Genomic DNA, 9318 nt, shown 5'->3' on the forward strand with positions numbered 1-9318 from the left:
ATCCTCAGATAACTTCAGAAACCGTTTGTCTGTGTTGTAATGCATATTATTGAGAATTAGGAACCCAGATATTTAAGATGAAACTAAAGCCTACAAAATGGATAGATTTGAACTGACATTGAGTCCTTATGGCTTGTCATTTTCACATAGCACTGAAGAAATTTATCATTCTGAAGCAGAAGCATTGTGTAAATGGAATACTATGTTGTGCGTGAACAACTGGCCAGTTGTTCTCATTGCCAATCTTTTTGATCCATCCTGAGCACATGAAAAGTCTCCTTCTTCGGGGGGGCATGAAGTGTTCCTGTTTATCACATAGGTGGTATTTGTAGTTCAGTAGTACATCAAAAATAGTAAGTTCAAAAGGAAAATCGCAGTGATAGTGTTTCATTTAGTTTGAGAAGAGATGACAAAACAGAAAATGAATCTAGAGAAAGTTCTTTAAAAATAACCTGAATGCTATGTTAAATTATAGGTTCCTATCACAGGTACAATGCATAGTACATAATACAGGTACAATACAATATATAACTGTGTTTCTGTGAACCTGTACAATAATCTATTAGAATGAACATGAATTTGGAATTAGCATAACACTTGCAAGATGCCTTATTTTCCTTGAAAGTATCTTTAAAGTATCCAGTCATTTTGAGAAGTACAGTTATTCCTTAGCAAATGAAAGCCTTGGCAAGCCATACATCTTAATTGCTTTCTCATGCCTTGTGGTTTTGCTTAATAGTTTTAAAAGTTATCCTAAATTAGGCACAACTATTCCAAGAAATTTAGGTACTGCAAGACTACTAGAATATCACTATTTCATTATGAACAAGCGAGAATTTTTTAATCTAAAAATTAAACAAGATTTTAGTAGTTTACAAAAAGCTAAAAATAAGATATCCTTAATGTTAGGAATCTCTGCGTATCCTGAATGTGAAGTTAAAAACCACAGTTACAAGAACATTAAATTATTAAAAATGAGTTTATGATAGCCAAGGACTAAGAAAACCCCTTTGCAGTTTGGTAGGGCCTAATCACACTGCCCACTGAAATCATGAAACGGCCAATAATTCTCCTGAATCCTTTCTTTTAGGCATGGACCAACATGGTGCTAACAGTCCTCAACCAGATTCAGATCCTCCCAGACCAGACCTTCACCGCCCTCCAGCCCGCAGTGTTCCCGTGCATCAGCCAGCTGACCTGTCACGTGACCGACATCAGAGTTCGCCAGGCAGTGCGAGAATGGCTGGGCAGAGTTGGCCGCGTCTATGACATCATTGTGTAGAAGACTTGAACTCCATCTCCGAGGATGTACAGTAGCCAGAGTTAGAGTCCGCCTGCTAGTCTAACTGATAGCATTTTCCCCACTACCAGCCCCATGTAAGACAGAAAAATGTCCCCTAAGATTAAAAAAAAAAAAAATACTTTCCAACCACTCCCTAACAAGCCTTGGGCCATCTTGGATACCAAGGTGACATCCAGATAACACAAGTGATCTTCTGATTTTGTACATTATCACAGAAGATTCTACAGTCCTTGATATAATTCTAAATCCTGAAGTTTATTTCCAAGTGCTTTTGCTTGCAATGTTGTCCCCAGATGGATCATTTTCAAAGACCACAGCTATGAAAACACTACACAGATCCATTGGGGTCATCATCTTAAAAGGGAATGCAATTCCTAAGGAACTACCCGCTCGTGAGTCAAGCTGCTGTAAAAACACTCCTATTTAGTTAGAAAAAAATTTATGATTATGAGTTTGGCTGGGAGGAAAATAGCTACTAAAAGGTATTTTTCAGTACCACAAGCAAGAAACAGATGATTTCTGCTGTGAAATACTCCAGAACATTTCACCATTATCCCTAAATTGTTAAGATTTTCAGGTTAATATTCGCTAGCTTCCCCCCTGTAAGGTACTGTTGTGCCTTTCTGTTTCTAAAAAAAGAAATTCTTTCCTAGCAGAGTTGTAAATCTGGCTTGGCAGCCTTTTAATACACAGGATCCCATGGTACTGGCTGACGCATCTATCATTAAGAGACAACAAGGAAAGGAAAGAAAAAAGGTGCCTTAGTCCTTGGTTGCACAGACATTTCTATGCCCCACGACTATCTGAACCTAAGGTCCCACACTCGGTTTTTAAGAGAACCAAATATGAAGATGTAACTCACTTTACATTAGTGTTCTCGGAGGAAAGGCACTGAGTCCTCCAGACGGCAAGCAGACTTCTCAGGGAAGGGGGCAGGAAGTGTGGGGTTGGGAGACAGCTGGAAGGGGTGGGAAAGGGGGCCGTCATGACACATGACGTGACAAACATGAAATTAGCAACAAGCTAGTCTCAGAAGAAAAGACTAAAGGACAGAGTGAATTTTTGAAAATTATTTTTTTCTATTTAAAATGCATCTCTATATGTTTAAAGTCCTTTTATGTGTTTTTTAGGTGGTTTTATTTTGGGTGTTTTGGGTACTAGGAATTGAACTCAGGACCTTGTGCTTGCCAGGCAGGCACTGTGCCACTGAGCTGTGTCCCAATATTTTAAGTAACTATTTCTTTCCCTAAGTGTTACTAGAAAATGAGTTTAAAGCCTTTATTTTATGACTGTATGTGTATATATATAGACGTACGTACACACACTTTTTTGTACCAGGCTGGGGATTGAACCAAGGCTTTACTCAGGCTAAGCACACAGTCTACCACTGAGCTACACCCCCAGTTCTTACTCTGATGTATTTTATATTTCTAACATTATAATAATGATTGAGCCTCTCATGCAAGTCCACTTCTATACACTCTAGAAAGTAGAGTTGGTTGCTAAAGCATGCATGGTACTTTACCAGCACCTGAAAATGTATTCATATGTCATCATTAAAAATAAAAACTAAACGTCAACTCTTCAGTGTTGAAGTGAGGCTTTGAAATGGACTAAGCTTCAGCCAGTGATAGTATTCATCAACTTAGCCCTTGAGAACTATCTAGTTATCAGCCAACTTAGAGCAGGGCAATGTTTTCTCACTAAGTTGACCAAACAAGAAAATCTTCTTATTCACTGCACTTCTAGAGAGAACCACTGTATCCAGAGGAAGTTTTTCTAGTTCCATAAAACATTCTCTTTGCCTTCAGTTTTTTCTCACTGGACAATACTTCGCATTTTCAAACAGACCAACTATTTGTGCTTAACAGACAATGAATTACTGGAATAACAAACAGCTGTGTTCTTATCTATAACTTTTGAAACTGTGTACTTTGTGGAACTAAAAGTTGGATAGACTTTTTTTCTTCCCAGTGCAAGGAGCATACCATGGTCATTTTCTTTTGATGGCTCAGGCACTCTACAGTTTACGGGCAGGGGGTCAACAAACCAGAATACAGAAGTAGAGTACTTATGAAATGCTTATATGTAGTGATCTTTCGTAAAGTATACGGATTCAAAGGAAGCAGTCTCAGGGTCCAGGACATCTGTTTAGAAACGAGAATTCACTCTCTTGCAGGTTCTCTATCATAGACTCTAAGGCGTGCTCACGTGTATCAGTCTCCCCATGGTGTGTCCAAACTGTTCTGTGCCAGTCTGGCTATGAGCCCAAGGATAAAAAGATGAGGAAGTGTACGCAGCCCTTACCTACAATCTTGTAGAAGGTTTTGGGTACCTTCCCATCTTGCTGACAGCCCACTCATTCTGAATGCCATAGACTCTTATGCCCAGCTCCAGGCCTACCTGACGTCCAAGTCCACGACCAGTGTCAGCTGGGAAAGTAGTTAGATCACAGCAGTGCTTCCCAGAACTATCTGCAGTCTTCAAAAGGACATTGCTTAATGCGGTGTAGTCTCTAAAGAGTAGGACTGAAAGCTGGGCATAGTGTTGCATGCCTATAGTCTCAGCACTCTGGGAGACTGCGGCAAGAGGCTCCCAAGTTTGAGCCTAGCCCAGGCACTTAGCGAGAGCATTCCCCAAATTAAAAAAAATATATATATCTGGCGATATAGCTCAGTGCAAAGGCCCTGGAGGGAAAAAACAGTGGGACTGCAAGAGAATCTTGAGGGGAAAAGGTGGTAATTCATAACAGCTGGCAGACAATGTCCCCTCCCAGAGAGAAAGTCCCTCACTTTGCATTTTGGTAAAATGTGCTTCCTAGAACCAGCATGGGGAGAACGCTGAGCGTAAGATTCCCTGACTGAGAGCCCAGCCAGGGCCACGCACTCTCTGTAGGGCTTTCTCTGCCTCAAAGAAGGGCGCTGCTAACTATATAAGATCTCAGATTAAAATATTTTAAGTACAGTGTGACAACAGTGTTAATCTCACCCAAAAGTACTTTGATGTGAGATGTGCTGGTGTGGTGATTACCAGGCTTTCCACACTCGGTGTTCTCGGAAGGCGTGCAGAGTCTGTGGAAGGGTGAAGCCTCCTTGCCTGTAGCAAGGCAGTGAAGCTGTATAATAGACACCCGCGGCCTCCCCCAGTCCACCACTGTTCTGCTTACAGAATGGTTTCTCAGAAAGGAAAAGCCATCAAGGTCATTCCCATCAAAGCAGAATGAAGACCTTTGTGTAGAAGTGATAACAGCAAGCCCCTGAGTGTGGACCTTCACCTGTATCATTCAGTTTTGACGGTGACTTTGGGAAACAATTCTCATGTTTCTCATCTCTCCAGATTAGAACGTAGACCCAGAGAAGTTCAGACATTAGCCCCTACATCACAAGGAAAAGGCAAAGCTGGTTACACAAGAAATGCTGCTAGACCAAAGGCGAGACTTTCTCCAGCCCACGTGCTAAGTGCAGAGTCCGGAGGTGGGAGGAAGAGTTTCTCAAGGAAGTAGGCAGTGAAAATAATATTTGCTTGATCTGTGTTCAAAAATAAAGGACATCAAAATCTAAACTTGAACCATAAGGGAACCATTTAGTGTTACTTTAGAAAATTAATGAATGAGAGAATGCTATTATTCGTGGCCAGCTATTAATACAGAAAAGCAGGGCAGTCTGGGTCCGGCATGGCATGCATAATTTGTAAACCTTTCCAAACACTAATAAAATATTAATTGACTCAGAATAAAGTGCCCTGTAGCCAACAGTGCCTCTTTACTTGCTTCTCTGAGAAGTGCTAAATTTGTAGGTCATCATCGAAGTTTGGAAATATGCAATATAAATAACCATTTTTTTCAAAAGGCACATTCTAGAAAGAGGAAGCAACAAGGTGGCCAAGATTGTTTAAAGATCCAGGTACTAAGGGCATCAGGACAATGTCCATAGCACCCCTGTGCCATCATACTGCAACATTCCCACAGGCTCTGCAGACAAGAAGACTAACTCCAGGGTCCTGCAGTAACCTGCGGACAAAACCTCCATGTGCTTGGGGACCACTGAGGTGAGCCCAGCAAGATCTAATGTGGCCTTAGAGAAGCGTAAGAACCTTTTTCAGCACTTTTTATTGAAAAGATGATCTTGATATTGGGAAAGATTTACAGTGTTAGTTAAAAGTTTGATGTGTGCATTGAGAATGTAGTTCAATGACACGGCACTTGCCTAATGTGGTGAGAGGCCCTGAGTTCAATCCCCAGTACTGCAGAAAGTAAAAGATTTATAATCATACCATCTCAAAAATTGTTCTGTTTATTCACTAGCAGAGCAATCTAAAAAAATACATTTGTCTGGAAGATCTTCTCCCTCTGGCCAAAGTATAATATTTGTGCTTGATGTAGATGTAACATATAACCTCATTAAGATTTTTGGAACAGGATATCACTTGAATTTCCAAAACACAATAATATTACTTTAGGGAAGAAATTATCCTGAGATTGTCTAGAAGAAATTCAGTTGAAAATATTGTTCAAAATCCTTACAAACAGTAGCACTACTTATGAATTGAACTCCACAGCTCTAGCACACCAGAACCTTTTCCCTAGATCTTTATATAATGATGCAAAATTTCCAGGGACTGGCTGACCATTTAATGACAGAGGTACTACACAACTAGTGAGTCTCACCCATTCTCCTTTCAACCACAGAAATCAGTTGTGTTGCTGGTTCCTGTCCTGTCAGTCTAGCCAGTGGTTGTCCAGTTCCTTTGGTCTTAAAACAGTGAGTTCTCAAACTTCAGTATCTATCAGAATCACTTGGGGGTGGGGTCATGCCCAGAGTCTCTGATGCGATAGACCTGGAAATTTGCATTTTTAACAAGTTTTCCAGTGAAGCCAATTCTGCTGCTGTGGAACCACCGCTTTTGAAAAAAGTCCAGCTTCCACCTTCTTAAGATCAGCCTGGCTTCTCAAGCACTGGAGAAAAACTGAACTTGCCTTTGGGCAACTTGGGATTGGATTACCTGCAACATTCCTATTCATTCTCCCCAATGTCCGGGTTTATTACACCAACAGTAGGTTTTTACATGCTAGAAGACAATGAATGTATCTTTCTATGGAACAGTGACATAAATCTAAGCTTCTTGTCTTTGTATTTAGAAACATTGATTCTATGAATGATCGTTTGTATCATGTTGACTTTTTGACTTGTACTGAAGGTGATTTTAAATTTAAATACGTGGTGTTTGCATTTCTTTCCATACCGTTTTAATGACACCCTTTCCATGCTGGCTCATCTCAGCCTGGCTCCTGGCTTATAGAGGTTTGTGAGTAGGTGCTCGCTTGCCAGCTGTTTTTCACCTCACGTTGGTCATTGAAATATCAGCATTTCAAGACACTATGACACTGCTCATTCTGTCTTCATCTGTCATTTAACGTGTTAATTAGCATCTGAATTTCATACATCTGTAAAGAGCCTACCAAAAGGCTTCATGGAAATTTGCAAAATGAACTAACTCTCTTTTGAGTAGTAGATGTGCTTGCTTTGACTTTTTGGTAAATTTGTGCGCATACATGCACATTGGAGACTGTATTATCTCATCTTCCAAATGATGGGAAAACTAAAAAGTGGATCAGTGTGCTTTGGGAAAACAATGAGATCATGTTAACTCAAGTATAGATGGGGCCTTAGTTTATGTTTAATTCTTTATTCAAGTAATTAGCTTTAGAAATTCTTTTCCCATTAAAAAATAAGGACCCACAGAAGGATTTGAGAAAAAAAATAAGTTTCTTAAAATCGTCATCTACTTATAAACTATATTATTTGCATATAATTCTTATTGATTCAATAAAGTTTCTCTAAAGAGTTATGCTTAATAAATACCCTGACCTCACTTAAGTTAACTTAGACTATTGTATAAGTGGAATGTAGTAATTATAGGCACTAGAATTAGTGAGATCAGAAAGCATATTAGAGTGTTAATGATATCAAGGATTCAAGTCTTGCCTCTATAAATAGAAATAATTGAAGATATTTTTTCCTCATGCATCTCATAACCCTTTTTAATGACAGATTTAGTTCTTTGAATAACTGATTCTAAGATTAAATTTTTAAAAAATCAATCTCTAGGAATAGTTTATTTTCAAAGTGTTTAACCAACTGGTGCCAGAAAGGGGTGGGTGAAACATAAAAGCCACTTTTGGAGTAACGTGTAAAATACTAAGTTTTCTCTTAAAATGAAGGCGGTCCAAGCACCCATAATGACGGCCCCCAGGATCACCCACGGCTACCTCACGAGCATGGGCAAGCTCCTTGGTTTTGTTCCCTCTGGAGGTCTTTCTTCTGGTCTTGTTGGCAGTGTTTCTGCTAACACTGGCTTCTCACTGATCAGGCACAGCGGGAGGAGGATGAATGCTTCTGACACTTTTGGTTTTGCTCCCACTGAAACTGCCTGGTAAAATATCCAGGCACGGCATGATGGGCCAGAGGAGGCACCTTGAAGAAAGCTTATTTTTGTTTCTTGACTTATGTTGGGGTGAGGAGCTCCAAGTAATATGTTTATTGCCCTAATCATGCCAAAAGACCATTCTCAAGATGCTTTTCCTGCTTTTCTAAGAAGAGTAAGTTTAAATAAATTACATCACAAACAGACCCCCACTCCCATCTCCCATTCTAGATAAAGCCAATGGGGGCTATAGGTCATTTTATCCTTTCTTGTATTATACCAAAGAATCGACTTATTTTCATTAAAAATTATAAATAAGTGAAGAGAGGTATCGCTCTAATGATTTGCATCAGTATACCATTTTAAATATAAAATGTAAAATTCACCCTTGCAACCCTGTTCACCAGGAGCCTTGAAGCATTTTGTTTATTCCAAAGGCCTTGTTAAGGAAGTATAATTTTTGTTTTGTGTTCTTACTCAAATTTGGTCACATTTACATATTAAAAAAACCTGAAAACTCTTTCTCCTTTATATGTTGCTATAACTGTTGGATTTGATATACTCTGTCTGTCCATTGTTTATCAGGTCTCTGTATGCAAGCTTGCAAGTGTATTTTGTGTATATTTTATCTGAGGTGAAAAATTAAGATTCTAAAGAGTAAATATTTTAAAAATATACTGTATTTATGTTGCTTGTGTTGTAGAATAAAGCTTCAAATGCATTAAAAATCTGACCTGTGAAATACTACTTTACTGAATAAATGTATTGAAATAACTTATGAAAATAGCCCATTTATAGAAATCTGCCAAAAGAAACCTGAATGTAAAAGGCTCTTTCCAATCCTGTATGACCAAAATTGTCACTACTAACCATTTCAGATATGCCTAGAAAACAGATTTGCAGAAAAATATACCATTGTCTCACATCTTTTTTTTTTAAGAAAAAGGGACTTTTTACAATGTTTCCAACTTTTCCATACAAATGATATCAAATTCATTGTCAGTGGATAGCATGATTCATTTAAAACCATTAGAATATCACCTTTTATTCATAGACAACTAAATCCCTCAACTACAGGAATATTTTCAAGCAGTAGTGAAAAGAAAAATGGAACCATGTCTGGTTTAATTCCCCAGCATCTCTAGGAGGAGAAAGAGGAGAAAGAAAAGGAAGGAGGGCCAGGAGAGGGAGGAGTAAACTCAATCACTTACGAGGATGAAATAAAACTAAACTAGACACAACCGTGTTGAGATAGGAGGTCATGCACGGCAAAGCTGGCCGGGGTCTAAGTTAATTACCTGTTAATTACAAGATCCTAAGACAGTGCCAAATAATTCCCAGCACCCCTTATGGAGAATTTCTCACAGGCTCCTGCGAGATGTGGAGGACATGAGAGAGAGAGAAGATGCCAGGAGGGGCCCGCGATTGGTAGCTATTGGTAGCAAACCTCTCTTTCCCCCCCCAAGATGTACCTTTATTTTTGACTTTATCCTTCCCTGATTGGCCCAAGTTTGCTCTGTGGAGGAGGTTTCTCACACTTGCACCCTGCACTTGCCAAATAAACTTTTGGCTTGTCTCACTCAGATCTTTTT

General features: G+C 39.3%; 1 protein-coding gene across 2 annotated transcripts in view; it reads left to right on the forward strand.

Annotated features, from left to right (window-relative positions):
* Positions 1-8459, forward strand: part of Arfgef3 (ARFGEF family member 3) — a 135229-nt gene extending 126770 nt beyond the window's left edge. For both annotated transcript variants that reach the window (XM_063233364.1, XM_003465655.4), the window contains one exon: positions 1091-8459. In XM_063233364.1, coding sequence (XP_063089434.1) covers positions 1091-1282 — 192 coding nt within the window. In that variant the 3' untranslated portion in view covers positions 1283-8459. The remainder of the gene's footprint in view (positions 1-1090) is intronic.
* Positions 8460-9318: the final 859 nt, after the last annotated feature.

This window comes from Cavia porcellus, unplaced genomic scaffold, assembly GCF_034190915.1.
Source record: "Cavia porcellus strain 051 isolate PalLab524CR breed Dunkin Hartley unplaced genomic scaffold, mCavPor4.1 scaffold_22, whole genome shotgun sequence".
Taxonomy (NCBI): domain Eukaryota; kingdom Metazoa; phylum Chordata; class Mammalia; order Rodentia; family Caviidae; genus Cavia; species Cavia porcellus.